A 22,358-nucleotide genomic window follows, 5' to 3' on the forward strand; every position below is an offset into this window, starting at 1 on the left:
GCTGATGCTTTAGTTTGTATAAATGGTATTTTTGGTTTTCAGACCAAGGCTTTTCAACAAACAAAATCCTCACAAAGTGTTCAGAAAAATCCTTCCAAAGGACCATTTTCATATAAGTTGCGTCTATACAAGTTTAGTTCTTGCTGACACAGCCATATCATTCTAATAATTACTGCTTATATCTGTATGGATCTGAATTTTTAAATTCGTTTTACTGAGCTGGGTCTTATATTAGTGACCTCTGTTTACCATTATGTTAATATTTCACTAGGGCTTAAAATTCAACAGTATTTACAATATACAAACTTCAGCCTTGACTGCCCCAAAGGCACTGCTGCAGATTCTGTTGCTTCAGTTTACTTGCACATAGCCAGCATACTGTAGGCAGGTACAAGACCAAAAGAACTCCTTGAGCTGTGCCTCCTCCTCCCACTTTCACCACTCTCCAGTGTGATGTGGACTGCACCTGCATGAGCAAGGCAGCAAGCGAAAATCATCAGGGAACCACGTTACATTAGATTCTTCCAGCTGTTAGTGAGTAACTCTGTTCATGATACTGAATCATTTTATTGAATTGGGATGATTATGAAGAAACTCCAATGGAATACGCTCACAAATTCCTAGGAATCAGTAAGTGCCAGCTTCCCTTTATTTAATGCAAGCTGTTTTCATTTTTTTTTTATATGCTTCTGATTGTTCACTTCTCTGTACAAATGTATTCGACTCTTCGGGTTTGAGATTTCTGGGACACTGCTTTTTAGAGCTAAATCCTGTGGACAATCAAACACTTTAATTTTCCATTGACTTCAGAATTCTTACGCTATTGATTGGGATTGGCTTTATAATTTGGTTGTAATGTTGGGGTTTTCTCTCCTACACTTTAAACTTTCCACTACACAGAAGGCAGACTTTTTATATACTAGGAGTTTTACTGGTAAGAAAATCTATGCTTTCTTGCAGACTTTCACAGATACTTTTTTGTTTTAATAAGGATCCCTTTACTACTCCTTCAGTGTCAAAATATGTTCCTGTTATTAAATGCATTATACATATATAGATAGACATCCGGTTAAGTGCAGCTTTACCTTAATAACTGCTGTAAACGTATCCCAGAGCAATTGTACATACTACGTCCTCAGTAAAAAGGGCTTGAACGTGCACTCTTGCATGAGCCAGCATTACTGTTTAGTTACAGACTGAAGTTACTTAACCAGTTTGACCAGGATCTAGTATCCTCCTGACTAAAGACTTAACCACTCTATTGAAAGCAGTTCCTTTCCACACCCAATAAACGAGTAAACTTTTACTCTTTTTCCTAGGCAAAGCAGTAACAGTTGATGGAGCTGCCCTTCACAAACCTTGAAGTAGCTTTCATCTTGCTGGCTTTTGTCATTTTCTCCTTGTTTACCCTGGCTTCTATCTACAGTGACCCCCATGACAACAAAGAAGGTAATAATCCAAAATAAACATAGAACTTTATACATTTTACTAACTCATATTATAATTATAGGTTTTGTGATCTATTTTGCTGGTAGAACCTGACACTAGGTTTGTGAATACAGTATGAAGGGTGAGAGCAATCAGTTAGGGCATCAATAAAAGTCACAAGCATAGGAATTGCGTTAAGGTATGAGAGCAAAACCTTTATATTTTACAGTTGGATCTGCCTACCCAGACCCAGCCATGCCTCAGAGCTGAGAGCAGCGCTATAAGCAGCCTCCCAGTGAATAAGTGGTTGTTCTTTATAGGGGAGGCTTTTCTCCCAGCAGCAGGTCTGCTTTGTGGTCTGAGGAGTTACAAGATGCTTAGGCTGGCAAAACTGAGGATGTTCTTGCAACCAAGGTAAATGTTAGCTGTTACTAGGCTGAGGCCAAGCCTTTGCTCCCTTTTAAGAGTGAAAGCACCAGTAAAAGCACAGGGGATGTCTTTCTCCTGTTCAAAAGGTTTTGAAATCCAGAAAATAAAAACCAACCCGCTCCCCTGGTAGTTCTACAAAGGAGATTTAACATAACCTTACACCATCAGCGGAGAGTTCCCATGTTACAGGTGTAGCTCTGACACAGTCACCATCACCATCGTGCCACTTAATCCACTGCTGGCAGGAGCCTCACTGGGGCAGCTGGAGTGGAGTGGGAGCAGGGAACTCTGGCCACCCCCACCAGCAAAGCAGTTCCTCTCTTCTTCCCAACTTCCCATGAATCACCCTAGCCCTGACAAGCCTGATCAATCTGGAGAAGGGGGAAGGAAAGGAGGGAGGGAGGGAGGAAGTGACTGAAATAATCTCCTGAGGCACAAAGCAACACAGCTGTTGTTTGCTGCCATATCTGACAATAACTAATCCTGTGTTAACTTGACTTCTGTCTAAAAAGAAACCTTCTAGTGTATGTGCTGAGCAGCCCTAATGGAGTGCTCTTAACATATGTGTCATCTCTTAAAACTTTGGGCTGCCTAATAATTTGTGAAACAATAGCTATCAGCGTGAAAGGTAAATAAGTGCCACAGCATTTGCCGCTTGCATGCCAATTAGGTTTCTTTCTTGCTCTTCTATTCCCTTGGATCTTACATCATTTCTGCACAGAAGAGGAAAGAGCTAGAGAACAATGCACATTTCTGTGGATAAAGTGTGGTTGCCATGAGAACTGACCTCATTCAGGCAGCGTGGACACGAGCAGTTTTTCCTGGGAGAAGTCCATTGTACCAACACGGCAAGAACAGCAACTCCTCACACTCTAAGGAGCAAGGGGGGAGTGTGTGTGCTACAAGGCACGCAGCCCCCGTGGCAACAAACAAATCTTGCACAAGCACAAACATGAAAACAGGACACTGTTTCATCTTTCTATAACTGTGATGTGTCTTACAAGATTAAAAATGGAAGTTATAGAATTATATTGCTTTTAAACTTATGCCTGCAGGTGTGCAAAGACGATGTTAGGTCTCCCTCTTCGTCCTCAGCTTCCACAGTAACTTGCAATCGAGGTGTTTTGGGAGTAGCTCTGAGAGCACCTCCTAAATGCAGCAGGAGAGCTTTTCACTTGTCTTGTTTTTATCACCACAGTCATGTTCTCACATGCTCTCAATTTGCAAAGAGAAAACTAAATCTTCTGCTCAGCACTGTACGAGAGCAAAATCCTGATGTAAGAGCTCACAGATCTCGTAGACCTTGATGTACTCAGCAGGCCTAGTTCTCATCTTCCAGGTTAAGACTGTGTCCGCATATGTGTGAACAACCTTGGACAGAACTGCTGTGAGAACGAATCACACTCACTATGCTAGTGAAAAAACTCCTGAGTTCAGGCAATGTCGTCCTGCAATAACAGAGCCTTGCAACCATCTTTATGTCTTTCTCCTACAATATTTTTTTAAACTCTGCATTTAGAGGAACAACTGGCAGCAGAGAATCTAAAATAAAGCCTCCTGTCTAAGATACCGTGGCCACAGGAGAATGAAAGCCATATCTCCTCTTTGTGCTAACACTAATGAGTGTCACGTTGGAAACATATGTCTGGATTCAGAGATAACTGACAGATGTACAAGTACAGGATAGAATTATGTCTATGCATTAAAGACAAACACTACTGAAAAATGCTGAAGTGTCTCACTAAACGTGACATAAGGAAATTTTTATCTTCAAAACTTGTTCTGCACCTGTTCTGTTGTCAAAAGATTTCTATTTCTAAATCATAACCCTAAGAAACATGAAACTTAATTAAGAAAATTAAACCTAAATTAAGATGTGCATCATTATGCTATGCATAACAATAGCTTCTGGAAGTACTATAGAAGCCTACAGAGAACCTAGATGTATGAACAAGAATATACTCATTGCATGTGTTATAAAGCCTTTTTGCTGGCACTACATATTGTTCTTTACAGTTGGAGGTATATAGGTTAGCATCTGGCACAATCAGAGGTACAGGACACAGATTAGAGAAAAAGCTTACAAGAATGCAAACTGCTTGGGGATTTGTAGTGGATGAGCCATTCTGGAGGAGGCTGCAGCATGTGTTTCCATCTCTCCTTTTGTAAGAGGCTAAACTCACTGTCACAACTTATATGGAAGACAATTTTCATGCCCCAGTGCCACTATTGCTCTTCTATAGAAGGATTAACAACAAGGAAACAGGCTTCTGTTTTCTTTCAATTCTTTCTGTGTGTAGTAGGTAAGCCTTGACTTTAATTCCTTTAACTATTTGGCCTGTATCCCTCTCAAGAACAAAAACACAGCTCCCTGCAGCAAAGTGCAATATGCTTTACAGAGTTTTGTTTTAAGAAATATAAAAGATTACAGATTTATTGTAAAAAGGTAAAAGGAAGCAAGACATTAATAGCTTGTGATGCATTTGCTGCCAGAGAGACAGTCATTAGAACAGTTTCAAACAGAGTTCATGCAATAAATCTCCCACTGGAGGGAGTTGTCTAGTCACTGTGAGCTACTCGCTGTGCTACTTGGGGAATTATCTTGTAAAGACCAGAAACAACACAGAATTCCTGAAAGCCTGGTTCTCAGCAGTGTCTGTTGGAATTGAAATCTCAAGTCTGGAAGCTAAAATGCCTGTCTTGCCGTTCATATCTCCATATCATGACAAGCTGTTCCAAACACAGGTGCATGCAAGAGAGTTCTTCTATTTACCTAGCAGATTTTTGCCTCAGGGATATTTGATTTCATATGCATTAATTTAATTTTGATGGAATAAATTTACTGGTTTGCTCCACTTACATGGCATAATCCAAATGACAAGGAAGATAATTATCATGAAATACTCCTTGCCACATAAAATTTGATTCTCCTTATCTGTAAGAATATATATTCCAGAAAAAAAAAATGCCCAACTATACCTACAGCAGAAAAAAGGAAGGATTGCCTAGGCTAAACCAATATTTTTAAAGCAACTTGAATTAAAATTACTTCAATTCTTCGAGATGCCTTTTCTTCATACAGGTATTGAATGTTTTCTCCCTCCTCACTAGTACAACATTCGTAACTTAGCCACTAACACAGACATCTGTGCAAGGATTCTGTCTGCATCCATTAAAAGTGTGTTGTTGGATTCATGTGATAAAAACAGTATTTCAGAAAGCTCTAGTTGCTGTAAGGTAAATGCCTTCCCTTTTTTCTTGCTTTATAATTGAAAACTTCCTTATTACTTTCTTTCTAACACAGTTTAAAAATGCCAGATAACCATTTCACAATATCTTAAGAGACAGCTTTTACTGACCTGAATGTCCCTTCCACAAATCAGTGATAAAGCTATTTATGATTCATGCTCAAAAGAACAACTTTTAATCCTTAAACCAAAACAGAAAATGTGTATTTAAGGCCACTTTACATCTAATGGAAGATTAATGCAAGAAGAGGACATTCTCAAAATGTAAGTGCCACAAGTATTCAGTTCTTTGAAGATACTGACATTAGGAGACTGTATTATAATTATGTTCTTAATTTCATGATTTAAAATGAAGCCCTTAAAAATGGTAGATAATTAGACCTGCTAATATGGGAGGGGGTTTATATTTAATGTTCTTCTCTGTGCTATGTATATTTGCACATGCATATATTTCTTGTAAGACTTACAGAGGTTTGGAGGTGTTGAGTATAGCTTGTAGCAGAATTTGTAGATGTACTACTAAAACCAGACTATCACTGCATAATGGAAACATAGAACCTTTTCACACTCTCTTTGAAACAAAAGCTGTATAAGACCACCCATGGTGCACCTATTTATAACAGTAGAGCCTATGCTGGATTGAACTATAGGAAATGATTAAACACAACCATCTGTATGGCAGCACAGATATGGCTTTAGAGGTGAAAATTTGCAGGTAATTGTTGAATAACTTAAGCAGAAGAATGTCTTTAATCTGAAATAGTTAATAGTGAGTCCTTTGGCTGAATGCAGTTTATGTGCAAGTTTAGTTCCCGGGAGCGTGAAAGTCTTTAAAGGTATAAAGGCCAGAAGAGGAAGAGATGATGAAGGTGAAAAGAAAGTAGACTAGAAAAGCTTTAGGATCATGCCTATGGAAAGTGTTTTTTCCCTAACTTCCAGGCATCTGGACCCAGAGCTGAACATGTCATTTGCTGTTAACAGTGTTGGACAGGACAACTGAAGTAGTTTCTAGACATCTGAGAACATCCTAAATTCAGGAGAACAGGATGCTTCGGGGAAGAGTCACTCTTTACATGTTTGTTTCTTTAAACTCTTTCTCTAAGAGTTAGTAAGTATTTGTTAATGGTCACTGTCAGAGAGGATACAAGACAAGATACACCTTTCAAGCCTATGTCCTATACCCTGTGCGCTGAGCAGGAATCTGCCTATATCAGGTCAAATCCAATGCTGCACAGAGCAGCAAGTTCCAAATCCAACTGTATGCCAGTCTGTAGGACTCATCAGGGCCGCGCTGGAGGGACAATCTGCCTTCTTAAAGTAGGTCTCAGTGCTTTCAAGTAGTATAAAATTGCCAGAGTAACATAGGAAAACCCTTCAGAAGACTCACTTGTGGACCTTCCTCCAGGCAAGTGCCCAAACCACAACAGAAGCCTATTGAATTTTAATTATTTTCTGCACATTTGCAACCAGATGGATTGTTCTTTCAGCTTAGGTTATAATTTAGTGGTTGGTACTTTCTTTAGTGTGTTTAGACTCCCTTGAGGAAGGCACTGAAATGAAATTTTCCACTTCCTACATGAATGGTCTTAACCACTAAGTGACCATAGTGTAAGAAATGGCTGTGCTCCTGTTTCACTGCAGGACCTATGCCAAATTGCTAGAGGACAGGGCAGAAACCGTTGAAAGAGGCACACCACCAGGAAGGATAAGATTCCCAGGGCAGCAAAGGAGAGAACCGGAGTGGGTGCTTGGATATTTATATCCTCTGACTGTCAGGAGAACTCCATAGCAATAAGTGGTTTTCCTCCCTGCCTCCCATTCACTCAGCGTAAACACCATGGAGATGCTTCTATTCATAAACATCATCTGCCACTGCCCTGTCAAGTGTGGATTGAATTCAGGGTTTCAACTCAAAAAAGTCCCAAAGAGAAGAGCATGTAATGCCTTGTACAGAATACACTGAGGTATTCAAAGACAGCTATAACAAAATTAAATACAAAATTCAAGGGGTCTAGGTCATTAGGAGCATTAGCTTTCTTGTCTCGCTTTTTTTCTGATAAAACTTCTGAAGAAATCTAATACGTCTACAGCAAGTCTTCCCACATGCAAAATCATTACCAGAGTGCCTTCTTGTCACTCCTTTGCCTCCCCACGTATAAGCTTTAAAGTTTACTAACTCCCTTTTGTGGCAAAACTAAGGGAAAATAAGCCACCTTTAAAAAGCACTACAGGGGAGGATATAAATGAAAGAAAAAACAGCCCTGAGTTTTCAAACTGATGATGTGGGAGTTAGACTGAACATTGAGACTTTCCCAGGAATCCCTAAAGAATTGGTACATATTATTTTAGGACTAAACACAATCCATACTGGAGTCATAGGATTGCTTTTGAATTGTTGGGTAACACTTGTGGATTGGATGACCTTCTTATTAAACTCAGAAATGTACAACAGTTTTCCTCTTGCTGGGAGGTAAATGTTGCTGATATATATACATAGCAGAGTAAGTGCCAGAGAGGTTAAGGAGTCCTTCTCAGATTAAAAACCTAACAGTTTGGGTTGGAAGAAGGCAATAAATAAAACAACTCCATGAGCTCCTGTTCTCTGTCTAATTCTATTTTTCTTTCAGTGGTAAGATACTCTTCCACCCCATCTGTGTGAATGGTATTTAGAAAAGGCTTTCTGAGGACTATGTTTTATGAGTAGGATAGAGGCTTCCCAGTTCTCTATGTGTGGGAGAATCATATATGAAAGAATATAGGAAGAAAAGGGCTCACTAATCTCAGGGATCTCTCCTGGCTTTGTGCCCTAGAAAATTGCTGAGATAGTATATGCATAAGCATGTACTCAGACTCATTGTGTAGCTAGAAACATTTGAAATGCGTCTAAATTAGTTCACACTTCTGCTTGGCTCTCATGTTCTTTCCCCCGGGGTCTCATACTACTTCTGCTTCCACAGACCTCAGGTAACTCTCATCAGGACAGGACTAAACAGTACATGTGAAGTAAAAAGGCAGCTGTAGAAGTATAGATGAATTACCTTAGGGAGGCTTTTTTTTTTTACAATGACCTAGATGGAATCTTGGAAACATACCTCAAGATAATTTTTTTCTTTAGTTTCTTTAATTCTTCATTGTACAGCATTGAGTTCCATGCATATTTCATTTGTGGCTGGCTGATGAAGTGGGAAGAAAAGGTAGAGGTAGATTTCTGTAAAAACATCATAAATCTGTACTTAAACTGGTGTGTATAACAGAGAAGATAAGATTTTGGTGCATTGATTGAAAACAAAAAAAATATCCCTTTCCGTAGATATTTTCACTACTAAATAAGACTGATACTTAGGGTTAAATAGAAAAATTATTTACAAAACCTATTTTAAAAATGCCAGGTCTTTTCAATCAATATATTTCCTCAGCATCACTGGATTTCATGCAACTTCCACCTAAACACAATAAAGAATCTACTAACCTCTAGTTGAAGACTTCAGTATTTCCTGTTCCATGGTAAGGATGCTCCTGACTTCCAGAAACATTCTCAAAAAAGCCTTTCCAACTTCAAGGAAGCTAACAAATATCAAAAATAAAAAAAAATAAAGAACACCCCAAACCCAAGCAAAACAAACAATCACAAAACCACAAACCCAAGCAAACAAAACCATTTCGAAAAATAAAAGATGATTCAGACATTGTTAATGGGATTTCCATAGAAGATAGCTCAATGGGTCAGGAAGCACAGAGAAAGAGAAAATACCAGCAACACAGTGAGGCAGGATTAAAAGTATAAAGACAAAATAGGGCCATGGTGAGGTAATTAATAACAAAGATATTAGGAGTTAATAGTGATTAGAAAATACCAAGCACACTCCTCCTATTCTACAGTTCTGTAACTCTGTATCACTTCCTCCCTTCTAGAAGCAGTCTACATTGCCTGTTCCCCTACGTACAATCTTACTCTCACACATCTTAAACACAGGGGGTTTGAAAACTCCTTCCACTGAGATGCACACTAACAGCACTTTCCTTGCATGTGGGGCAAGTTAGGAAACACCCATGCAGAGAGGTAGGATGGCTCATCTGCGACTTGTTACGCTAACATAAATTGGCCATGTTTGGTACAGGCCAGAGCCTAAATGAACCAAATGGGACTCATGAGCCCAAACAGAAAGAACAATTCAAGAGAGGTATTTTACAAAGGCAAGAGCAAAGACCTGAGTCCAGTAACAATTCAAATACAGGAGAGGACAATCAAAGGACAGGTTAGACAAATATTTTAAGTTTTGGATAACTGTATTTTGCAAGGCTGCAAAAACAAAAATGCATATTATGAAGGCAGGAACATAGGCACCTAAGGACTTCAGGACCAATCAATTATGGAGAAAGTATGAAGGAGTAGCTGGAGATGAGGGAATCAAAAAAAAAAAAAAATAGAAGAAAGAAAATCAAATTAAATTTCACAACAACTAAAGGCACCAGTATTCTTCTCAGGGAATGTAATAGTTTTCCTAGCTGCAAATTTATGCAACAGGTCAAATATATGTTGGCCTCATTTTCTTTGATGTCAGATTGTGTAGATCAGATATCCGAGACTAAATATGTTCAGTATATGTAAAGGCGGCAAATTAAAAACAACTAGTGGTGGTCCCAGAGAAAAGAACTGGAAATGGAGTAACTCCCTAATGATGAATTCTGGGGTTTGGATGCTATCAAAGCAGAAACTATATTCTATTTTATGCAGCTAATAAAGGTCAAACATCTGAAAACATGGACTAGGATGTATTTGAAACTGTAACATGAAGTAAATTAATACTGGAGATTGAAAAAGTGAGAGCTTTGCATAAAAATGATTTATGAGTGTATTTAAACACCTCTCACTTCCTTCTGTTATTGAAGAAAATTGAAAAGGCCCACAACAGGCTGAAATTAAGATGTTGCAGTGTGAAAATAAGGCTAGTGAACTTGTAACCTATAGATAAAATGCAGGAAAAAAAAGTCAAATTTCAGACAATAAAAATACAAAAACATGGTAAGACTAAAGGCCAGAGATGCTGTTGAATAATCCATCACTTTTCATCTCTGTTTTACGCTTTTAGGCATATGGATATTATGGAGAAAACTCCAGAATAATACATTAATGAGTTTAGCATGCCATGGCTAAATCAGGATCAGTTAGATCCTGACTTAGAATAAATAAAACAGTGAGTTTATACTATAGAGTGGAACCAGATTTTTTTTACAGAATAGGAAGACTCTTGATGACAGTCACAAGGCATATTGAAACATGGGTAAGACAAGCTGGTTTAGTTTTGTTAGACCACCACAGTTCTTTTTGGCGCCCAACGTGGGGCACGAGGGGTTGAGATAAGAACAGATCTGACTGGATTGATAGTCACTCGTCACAATGCTGATTTATTGGCTCTTAAGGTTGTTCCTCTTGATCTCACAGTTTCAGTATATCGTATCTTACTTCCATCCGGTATTTGCTGTATTAGTGTTTTTCAAGTGTGGGGCTTGGGCTAAGGTTTTTGTCCCATTGTACTTTATGGTAATGACTTGTAATACAATAGAATCATTGATCGTGAAACTGATCTGGCTTATGTTCCCAGTGTGGTCACCACCTTTATACTTTGGGAGGTATATGATGGAGGTGCTTAGCAATTACACATCTTTTTTCTCCTTCTCAGGTGCTCAACCTGTAAAGGAGACATGCTTTTACCCTCCCAGTCAAATGCATTATTTTTAGGATTATAACTAAAAGAACTAAACCACTGCTCAGATAATAAACCTGAACAAACAGAGTAATCCTGTGCTAACATTCATATGTCATATAGATAGCTATATCCAAGTGTATTTATCAGTTAGTAAAGTGACCCTTTTAACAAGTTAATGGAAGTGGGAAGTAGGATACTTGGTGTATCTGTGATATTTCTTCCTGGTTTACATTACAGGGAATATTTTTAAAGAAACATGAATGCCAATAGGATTTTGAGAAATTAGTATCAGACAATTCTGATAGGAATATCTCATGACTGTAGCATTCTCAAGGAAAACAAGTTCATTAATAAAAATGGAATACACTTGTTAAATAAATACACTTATTGACGTTTAATGTTGTTAATACTTCTAGGTTGCTATGTCTGTTGTTAATGACAAAATGGATTTATAAGAAATTTTTTTTAAACTTTAGGGTGCGTATAAACAATTCAATAGATTTAAAACCAGTAACATGAGAAGTGTTGTAACACTCACATGCTTACAGTTTATTGATTATTTTATTTTGGCACAGTACATCAGGGATATAGAATTAAAGATTTTTTTGAATAATTATGACTGCATTAACAGCCAAGAAAATACAACAGCCAAGAAAATACAATCTTAGACTTTGATTTTATCTACTCAGAAAATATGTTTATAGAATTACAGCTGTTATTTCTCTTGATTTCAGAAAACTCCCTACTACAAATCATGCTAATGAAATTAATGTTTAACAACTCAGCTTTATTTATATGCTTAAAGAACAGTACTTAACAGTACTTAAACCACACTGAAAACCAAAAAAAAATGTAATTTTTCATAGTAATGAAAGCTAATTCCTCTGTTACCATAACCATGGTTTTAGTTATGCTTTGGAATTCAACTTGCCAAATAAATTCCAAGTTCTGAATTTTTTCTTATTTTTCAGTTCTAGTGGGGAAAACAGATAGTTCTATGCTCATATAAATATATTTACCACTAAAAAGATAGGTGTTGTTTGACACTAGTTTGACAGCATTTATTGCTTTTCTTAGGACACTAAACAATTGTGACAAAACTTTCAGTCGCAAACAACTTGAAATTAAGGGAGGAACATTCTTTTCTTATTCCATATTTTTTCCTCTGACAATAGTTAATGTTCTGCTTTTGGTTCACAGTTAATTCTGATAAAGAAACAAGAACTTGGGAAACACACAGATGGCCACATGCTATAAATTATGTGGTAGTCTTATGTGGGTGGTATGTAAAATATTGCTGCTTCACTCCCTCATCTCAAGCCTGAAATCAGAAGTCACTTGGTGTTCAATATGTCTTTTACATTTTCTGGTTTTAATGTATGCATAATTTTCTGATCTCAAAAAATAAGTCTTGTCAAGTAGGAAAACATTTATGTAACATAATCTCTCAAAATCTAAAATGCTTTTCATTAATGATGGCTCTATTCTCTCCAGAGGAAAGGTCCACACAGGAAGAGTACAAGAAAAGGAACAAACCCAACAAGAAAAAGATACGTTCAAGTATGACTCAAGTGGTTTAGAATGTTACCCAGATCCGTTGTTGAAAATACTTCTGAAAGAGGTAGCTTTGGAAGCTGGTCACCTGAAGACAGTGAGAAAACAGATGTGAGAAAGGAAAGACCTGATCATCCATCAGACGGAATCCAGACGTGACAATTAGAGTTAATGAACCACGACCCATGAAGCTGCTTCAGCACCTTTTTACAACCACACTTCATGGCCTTAATAAAAGTACCAGAGCTTATTTTACACACCACATCTGCTCTAAATTCCAAAAGGAGAATCTTTAAATTCAGATGCTATGTTTGGTTTCTTCCCCACTCTTCGTTCATGTATAAGGTATTTAACAACAGCATATTTACTTTTTTATCTGTTCGGTCAACAGAATATAAGCACTGGAAGATAATTTTTTACAATGAGATTGCGCTGTTATACTAGTTATTCAATTTACATTAACATTAATAAGCTGTTGAAGCTGTCTGAAAAGCAGCAGGCAAATATTTTCTCCAGTATAAATTTCGCCAGTATAAAGGCATTTATATTCAAGTATTTCTTTATTTCAGGTATTTGCAAAATTTATAGTATGCTTTACAAATATTAGGTTAATTTGCTGCTTTTGAAATATGCCTCACTCAGTCTTGATACTTGAAGTCCTCCATTTCTTTACAGAGCAGGTATGGCTAATGAAGCAATACCTCTTTCTCCCCAGAGCCCAGAAGATCTCCTGAACTTCTAAGTCCCAGGCTGGAATAGATCCTCCTTGCCTCATGGGCAAAGTATTTCTGCTGTTTTTCAGTTTTGGAATCCTATCTTTTTCCTTAAATGTCAAAAACCAGTATTACAACTGCACCATTTCTTCTGTCCACAAGTGAAAAGAAGCAAGGAGAAGGAAAAGTAGCCCATAGGCTAATTGTTATAAGATTTCCTTTTGCATATTAGATGTCTGGAAGGGCTCTGGACTGGGCTACAAGGTATAACATATAGAGGGAAGAAGAAGTAATTTTGTTTCTCACAACAGTGTTGAGTAAAAATACCAAGAAATTGACCTTGTTGTATCACAAAGTTTCAGGTGGTAGTTGTTGAGCAGCCTAATTACAACCCATTGTTTTCAGATTGTCAGTGTTTTTCAGGAAAGTAGAATGTCTTATTTTGTAAGATAGCTAACACTGACCCAAAATCCTGGTTTATTTCTCTCTAGAAAAGGGGGACAAGGCAGGTTGCTTTCAGAGCCTCTCAACAGTTTCCCCAGGACACCATAATGCCTGCATTTTGTCTTCTGCTGTTATACATAATGGAGAATTGATACAGGATAGATAATTCTTGATTTTCTATATCAGGCATATCTTCCCCCACCCTCCTCCTAAGATGTTCTTCCAGTTACATCAGTTTGCGATGTTCTTCCCTACCTCACTGAGGTCCAAGCCTCACTGCATGCTAACTTGCGTATCTTTTCCAGTGCCACAACAGTTTCTGTACAGTCCTAGCTACATTTCTTGATGTTTCCTGACTCCCCTACTTGCCCTCCCGACAGTAGGGATCATGAAATAGCATGGTCAAAAAAGCAGATCCCCAGGAATCCCAATCTATTTAATCTTTAAGAAATTAAGTTCATTCTCTTCTTCTAGTAGATATTTTTAGACAAAACTGTTAACCCCTCTCCCCCGAGTTGATATTAGTCATTAATTTACAAATTAATTAAGCTGCATATCAATCCATGACCCAATCAATGCTAGAGACATTTGCTGGAAGGGTAATACCATATTTTATTGACATTATTTGTCAGCCCAAAGGTCTGATGTGTATACAGTACTAGCACAAAAATGCTTTTCCCAAACAATTCATTATGAAAACTTATATCTAAGTTTCAAATGCTTTTTATTGATAGTAAGCAATTCCAGGAACACATTTCCAGTTTATGCCTTGACAAAGCCTCCTACAGAAAGATGTACTATTCTTCTTTTTTTCATAAGAAGCAGAAAAAATCCGCACTTTAGGCAACATTCTGCTCTTCTTGCAGGAGCTCAGTGAGAGCTGGTCCCTAATGCAGATCTTCCAACGAGTTCCCACAGTCTGGTTCAGGAACCCGCAAAGGCAAGATACTCTGTGCAGAGCAGGAAGCTTGCAAAGAGCTTGGAGACAGCATCTGATGGCCAGCTGCATCCCAGTTCCCTCTTCTCACCAAGTTACGAAGTGATTGGTCACATCCTGCTTCTAGGGAAGACAAAGGCATCTCAGCAGTTGGTACCTCTTTAACTCTGAACTGGAAAAATACATCATTCAGAAATAAGAGTCCAGTTTGGTCTTGCACATGGAAATGTCTGTAGTATGCGCAGGACTTCACCGGGAGTTTTGGCACCTCAAGGGAAGTGGCTTGCAGAGCTTTGCATTATAAAATCTTTCCATATCTTAATTAACAAATTAAATAATAAAACACTTCAGTTTATTCTAGTAAGTGTTATCAATGCAGTGTCCCACATTTTATAAATTACTTGGCAGCAAAAGTGCCTGTAAACTGTCTGTCCCAGTATCTACGCTATCGTTAAGACAAGTTTGGGTTTATCTTGTTTTGTTTTAACCTTCCAAAAGCTCACTAAATGCTACTGACATTCAAAACATGGTCAAAGTAGTGAAAAAGAGAAGTTTAAAAATTAGCAATATTTTAATATTATCAAAATATAGTGTTTGCTGCAAATACCTTCTGCCTTGCTTAAACATGAAACCCAATTTTTTTTAAATATGTGTTTGGAGAACACACATAGCAGTGAACAAACCACCCACAGCCCAGGTGAATGATGTTTTAAAGGCTCACTATTTCAATAATTTCCTTCAACCCAACAGTACTTCAGTAAGGAAATAACAGAAGAAATCATTCTTTTTACCTTCAGGTGTCATATAAACATATTTAGTGAAAGATCTCTCTGTAAATAATTTTTCTAAGAGAAAAGACTCTCTTGAGTCTCCTAAGCATTTATGGTTTCACAAGCTGTTTCCAAGTCATTCATTTATCCAAGGATGAATGAACCTAACAAGGATCCATGTTCTAGCAATTTTGATTTAAAAGCAACAATAAATTCAATTTCTTTGTAAATTTATTTTCTTTGGTCTTTAATTAATTTAATTTCTTATTGTTATGAAGACATTTAATCTGCAAAGCAGTTATTTTTATTAAAAAGAAACCACTGTTTCTCATCCAGTGTTTTCATCCAAAGCAACTCATGGCTGGGGGGGAAATACATACCATTGTTGACATAAAGGTAAGAGAGCTCAGAACTGTGGTTTGGAAAATCCAGATCAAGCATACATGTTCAATCCTTGTGAGTTACAGTCCAAGTTTTTGCATACATTCTAAACAGAATTGAAATGAACTTTCTGATCTTTTAACTAGTAGTAGATACATGGAACCATCCTTCAAGTGCAGTAAGTGTATTTAAAAATGTCATGTGTATTAATTAAATTACAGAAATAGAAAAAAAAAAAAACAAAACAAAACCAATCTATGTGCACATTCTCAATCCATGTTTTCAGTGGCCTATGTCCCACTTTGCATGATGAGAGAGACATAGTTTTAAGAAGAGTTATCATCCTACTTTCAAATGGCAGAACATACCAGGGCTGGATATCAAGTAACTCTGATACAGACAGTAAAATGTTGCCCTACAATGAAAAGAGGTATAAATGTGGAAAAGTCCTGTGTTCTTCCATGAAGTTGCTACTGCAAACAGAAGCTGTCATTAGGTATAGATGAATTTCAACTTCAACATAAAGGCTCTCTTAACATAAAAACTGACGTTAAATACTTCAAAGAAATTTCTCTCCACATGCAAAGACCCTCTGAACAGATCACTGTAAACTCTGGATCTTTCTGAGTTAAGAATCTGATTGCAGATCAGTTTAAGCTGAACTGTGAAGAAACTAAGAATATCCACACGGAAGTTGTATTACTTTAAAAAGGTTTCACAGAAAATCTACTTAACCTTTTTGTACAGGCAAGGACAGTCTTTCACAGATGTGTTGGCAGATACCACTGTACAGAGGTAAAATCACTTCTTACATGATTGTCCTGTCACAACAAAACTAATTTTAATGATCTGTAGTTATAAAAGCCACTGGAACATTAAAGGCATCATACATAACCATTGCTTAATCATTAAGAGACAGGAAGCAACCATACATGCACAGTAAAGAGACCTTTTACTAGGGACATTCGACATACGCTTTACCTAATTGTTCTACTCATGGGTTATTATGTTCTGTCAGAGGACAACACATCTCCTTCTACCTTGAAGAGTTGTAAACCTTCCTGCAGGTAATTTCTGCATTTCTTGAGTATCTTCCTTCTCTTGTCATACTAATATTCTCACTTCTATCACATAAAGTTTTCCAGCTGTAAAGAATCCAGGTAAAGATCCTGGCATTAGACAAGTCTTTCTTACAATGTAAATCTGGTCCTATCAAAGTCATGAAGATTTTGCAGTTGAATTCTCTTCAGGATACTGACTAGGTGAAGTAATTATTTTCTTATTCTGAGATTTAGCGGCTCTTGGTCCTTAGTTCCACTCATAAAGGGTTTTATTTCTGCACTGACTCTTGCTCTCCTTATTAAGCTTTAGTATGATAATAACACTAAGAAGCAGAAATGAAAGAGGATTATTAGTTGAGAAGGTTAATTTTAAGAACTGATGGAAAGTACTTCACCAAAAATGTGGATATAAGCTATGAACTTTAATGAGGTAATAAAAAATTGTAAGAAAAAAACAGATGTACGGACAAATATTTTACATGAAATTACCTAAAGAATTAATCATACCAGATTACCATTGCAGCAGTATAGAATTCTTATATAGTAAACTAACAGCTGAAAGCCATATGAGATTATTATTTACACATACACTGAATAAATGTTTACTATACCAGAGAGTATTTAATAAATCTTCCAAGAATCCTTGCAGCTATAGACCTTTCATTTTGAATGGAAATATGTTTATATTATCAAGCCACATAATCAAGTTTTTATTCTTAGTACTGTCATTTAGTAATATCTCTGTCAATAAGCAGTATGTAAATTTGTACTAGCTAGTGATCCAGTCATCAATTTCTAGATAAACACAATAATTTAAAATATTCTTCTTCTAAATATTGTATCGCACACACACACACACACACACACACACACACACATATATATATTCCAAATTATTTTGCTGCAGGAGAACAGCTCTTATCCATCATAATCAAAGAAGCCATAACATGAAGAATGCCTGCTTCACAGCACAGATATTATTTCTGCTTTCTAATACTCATGTAGATTTTTAGTTTCCTGACTTATTTGCACCATAGCAAAGTATCCAACCTAATTCAAAGCTAATGATGTGTAACATGTTAAACTTGGTGGCTGAATAAGATATTTATATTCAAAAAAAGTGAGGAATAAGTAAATGAAGGGAGGAGAGAGGCACTGACAGACACATCCATGATTCCAAGGAGGACATACTTAAAGAAGGCACATCACAGCATTTCTATGCAAACAAGTTCTTACAGTCTGAGCCACAGCTACACTCGCTTTTCTACATTAGCTTTCTACATGGGCACTCTTGTACTAGAAGAGAGGTGATTTTTACATCTTAAGCTTAACTCACTTTCAAAGAAGACTAATAACAATGCTCTTGGTTCAAGATAAGATTTAAAGTTAATACTTTTTGCATACTATTTTCTTGCACCAGAAAATTCTTAGTCAGGCGTCTCCATCCATTTCCAAATCAGGCTACCGGTGACTGTCTACTCCTTCACTTGAAAATAGTTCCGATATCTAGCCGTCAATCACTAATGTAGTCATGTCGTATGAATTGATATTTGACCAAGTCTTACATTCATCTTAGTATTTTCTGAACAATTAGCAAACAAGGAAAACAAACAGGAAGATCCTGTTTGGAAACCACTCACTTTGAAGGACTGACAAAAGCTACCTCACTACAGCTACAGCAACCAAATAACACTTTCTATGACTGGCAGAACAGAGCAGCACACAGTGTTCATAGGGGATCTCTTTGATCCCAAGACTATCATTTACCTGCGTTACGGGTCATTTAATTATTTGTCTTCTCAGTCAATATCCTTTGATGTAACAAATTCAGGCTGCCAGTGCTCTGGTATACGGAGAAGTAATTAATTCCAGCGATAACGTCTTCAAAGATGGCGTTGCAATAGAACACAGAAGAAAAAGCCACCAAGAAGAAAAAAAAAAAAAGAAAGAAGTTAGACATAAATAGTATCTAATTCAGCTAAGAACCAAACTCTGTGTGTTAGTCTGAGTGAATTATTTGGAGGAGTTAGCCTTTTCCTTTCTTTTACATGATACATGTAAATGTTGTTTTTATGAAATTGTATTTAACAGATGTAAATTCATGGGACTATATGTTTACATATTCTAAAGAAAGGTCATATTGAAGTGCTAAAAATAGCACAATAAATAAATCTACCCTTTCTGGGCTTTTCTTATTCTTGTCTATAATGTACCAAGGCTCCTTATTATTTTCTAATTTTCTCTGAGGCTCACTCTTGAGGTGACCTGGATTACAAGCAAATATTCCCGCTTCTATCCTTAAATCCTTAGAACCAGAGTGACAGCAAAAAGACAAACTTCTAACTCAGAGGACTGAGATTACACCTGCATAAGCAAATAGTGCAGCCCCATGGGAGAAGGCTTGTAGAGCAAAGTTGGTGCCAAGGATGCAATATCCATACTGCATGCACTTCAGGTGTGTTTACTCAGACTAGTAGATAACAGCTTCTGTGGACCAAATGCCCATTAACAATTGGACATCATCTGTTGTACTCGTCTTCAATTCATAAGTAGTACAGAAAGAATCCAGTTTACAGTTTCTGATACTGCTTCATGACATGAAGTAAATCACAGTAAATGAGAAGGATAAGATTTATTGATTTAAGTTCAACAGGGAGCTGGACAGTGTATGATGTCATGAACTTACATAGTTAATATAGGTGCACAAAACCTCAAAGTTTAATATGCTTACCTATTTTTTTTAGAATTCAGGCAAAGTACTCAGCCCTAAATTTTGATATTTCACTCTGTTTCTCATACTTTGCTTCTAAAGAGTTGAACTCAAATTAGGTCTGGAAACAGTCATGCTTAAAGATTAAAAGTTTGTCTGCGCATTCCTTTTGGGTTACTACTGGGGATTTAGACTTTGAGATTACTCTTTGAGGTGTATTCTCTAATTTTATTTTTTTTTATCTACCTATTATCTTCTTCATAAGAGTTTTCTATGAAGAAGTAATTTATCAGACTCAAAGTTATGACCTCTTCAACTAGGTGAAAGAGATGAACTTGAAAAGAAAGGCATGTGAAACCTGATATATTTTTCAGGGTGGCGGGGTTTGATGGTAAGATATTGTCTTTATTTCTGCCCATGTTTGCTTATTTCTATAATGGGATGATGACTGCAGTAAAAGTCATTCTGTTCTAATATAGCACAACAAAAAAAGTGAAGAAAGTTTTGAACTGTATGTCAAAGAAATGTCCTCACCATTTTAATTATCTTTGGATGTACCATTTTACTATCCCTTACTGTGGAAATTACATAAAAGGTTAGCAGTTTACACTTGGATGCAAGCCCAAAGTAATAACTGAAATTATAATTGATGAAAACATAGTGCTTCAACTGTTGGCTCTATGCTTCAGCATATTTTTGCTCAAACAAAAGATTGTGAAAGTGAAACCTTATGGCTTGAGAACACTTTCATGCTCTGGAAGAGCTGCACATCTGTTAGTGAGAAAAGAGTGAAGAACCACTTATAGAGATGGAACATTTTCATCTTTTCTGCTTTCTCCAGATATCCCGGGGAAGCCTGAAAATAATGGATATGTGGCAAACAGTCCCCATGTGTCTTCTGCCAGTCCTTTGTATCAGTACTGTCAAAGCTTGATCTACAAGTTGATTTAACGTGGCCACTCAGAATGGTTGCTTTCATATGAAACCTCCTTATCTACCTGCTTTGGTTGTGATAGATGGAGGAGGTCATGGCCTTGGGAGGAGTCACTTGCAGATTTTCCCTCTCTCTTTTTCATTTAGTTTGTTATTTTAAAGGGAATCTGAGTGGTGTTATTTACAGCCCTGTTAAGGAAGATTAGCAGAACTGAAAGAAAATAATACAGATATAAATTTTATGATGTTATTGCTCCAGGCCTAAAAGGATGAAAGTCCAGTGCTAATGGCAGAGTGTTTTGGTGTCTGCTTCCAAGTTATAGCAAGGAACAGGAAGGTAAGTAAAACATATTTAAAAAGGTAGTAAAGGACTATGATGTGGAAAGGTGCCTTTGGGAACCCAGTAATTCTCCTCCTTTTCCTCTTCCTCTTCCTTCCTGTATTCCTCCTCTTCCTTCCTTCCCATCTTCTTCTTCCTTCTCCTCTTTTTCACTTCCTTCCTCCTCTTCCCCTTCCTCCTCCACTTTTTTCTGCTTAAACATGGAAGTTGAAACAAAGCTTTCTCTACAGTGTATAATCACATGCTTTTTCATGCTACACGTTTTTATCACACTGGAACATCAAGCACCCCTTAAAATTACCAATCACTGCTTGTTTCAGAATGCTGCTATGAACATTATGCATGCATGTGCAGAAATTCCTTTTCAAACCTGAAGTCTGCAGTCAGATACATTTGTAGCCACAGTTTTCACGCTCTCAAACCCAGTAGCACCCATCAGCATGTATGAATCACTAACTTTGTGCAGGAATAAATTCCATACGATAACTAATATTCCCCTATTTTAACAGCATCTTTTTCTCTGTTTGCTACCCCTGCCTCATAAAAGCATTCAGATCCTTTTGCATCCTTGAGTTTACACTAGTTGTATAGCTTGAATGATAGTATAGGGTAACGCTGTCTCGCTCTTTTAAAATCCAAACTGATAGTGACAGAGTGTAAACTAATGTATTTTTATATGAGAAAAATATAATAAGTTGTGGAGGTACTATAACTACTGTATTTATTAAGATGTTTCTGATTGTTATGTTACATATGTTTCATTTATGATTTAGAGGAAAAGTTGTTGAAATTTAAGTAACTGGCTTTCAGCCAGCTTTTGATTTAAACTCATTTTGCAGTTTGAACACTTTTTGGTTGTAGATTTAAAAGCAAAAAGTCAAGGACTGACCTAACTTCAAAACAAAAATTCCAAAAGTTGTCTCTTCCTGAACATTGTTTAAACACCCTCCTACTTGACAGTAATAACACTGCTCATCTTTGAATGATAACATGAGCTTAAAGAGTGAATTCCAAAGGAAGTAAAAATATCTGCAAAGCCGCATGCCAAAGCTGGCAAACTTGGAGATTTGTTATAACTTCTTCCAAGACCCTGAAGCTGAATTACTGGGGATGGCATAAGCTATTATCACTGTAGTTGAGGTGGCCTTGGCATATTCAAACTGAGTTATAAAAAATGGTAAAAAATCAAGGGCATGACCAAAAGAACACAGTCTGGAAGGAAGATGAGTGTTGGATACATAAAACTGGGGAAAGAGAAGAAGGTAAAACTAAAAGACAAATACAGAATCAGCTATGGGTAGAAGGATTAGGGAAGGAATCAAAAACAGGATGAAGGAAAAAAAGACAATCAAGTGAAAGAAACAGATTTTGGACGTAGTGTTTTTTACTTAACTGTCTATCCCTTTTATCAGTAATTACTCAAGAACTACCTCTCTTCGTTGCATCACTTAAATGATTCTTAGATGTTTAAGACTCCTTTTTCTTTCCAACTTGGCTCTTTGTCTCTCTAGGTCCTCAGACTTTTATTTAATATCTTCAATTGAAGTTTTTGTACTAACCTTGGCCAAACGGTTGCTCATAAACACATTCAGAAGGAAAATGTTATGCTTCCTCTGTTTGCTTTTCATAAGTTTCAGGTATAGTTTGATAGCGGTGCCATTATTATTGCCACCAGCAGCACTGAAGGAACCACACCTGGCAA

At 37.0% G+C, this 22,358-nt stretch overlaps 1 protein-coding gene across 1 annotated transcript; it reads left to right on the forward strand.

The window, feature by feature from the left end:
* The first annotated feature begins 216 nt into the window (after positions 1–216).
* Positions 217–9,714, forward strand: SMIM31 (small integral membrane protein 31). The gene is made up of 4 exons (XM_057419193.1): positions 217–630; positions 1,320–1,449; positions 5,966–5,985; positions 9,505–9,714. The coding sequence occupies exons 2-4, from the start codon at positions 1,338–1,340 to the stop codon at positions 9,712–9,714; spliced, it is 342 nt and encodes a 113-aa protein (XP_057275176.1). The 5' UTR covers positions 217–630; positions 1,320–1,337.
* Positions 9,715–22,358: the final 12,644 nt, after the last annotated feature.

The sequence above is a fragment of the Pezoporus wallicus genome, unplaced genomic scaffold (assembly GCF_028554395.1).
Source record: "Pezoporus wallicus isolate ANWC-B61680 ecotype Strahan unplaced genomic scaffold, APGP_CSIRO_Pwel_v1 contig_2384, whole genome shotgun sequence".
NCBI classification, from domain to species: domain Eukaryota; kingdom Metazoa; phylum Chordata; class Aves; order Psittaciformes; family Psittacidae; genus Pezoporus; species Pezoporus wallicus.

Coding starts and splice junctions, on each gene's coding strand:
- SMIM31 (XM_057419193.1), top strand. CDS start 1,338: ATGGAGCTGCCCTTCACAAACCTTGAAGTAGCTTTCATCTTGCTGGCT. Junction 1,450..5,965: donor CCCCCATGACAACAAAGAAG/GTAATAATCCAA, acceptor GAAGAGGAAGAG/ATGATGAAGGTGAAAAGAAA. Junction 5,986..9,504: donor ATGATGAAGGTGAAAAGAAA/GTAGACTAGAAA, acceptor GAGTAGCTGGAG/ATGAGGGAATCAAAAAAAAA.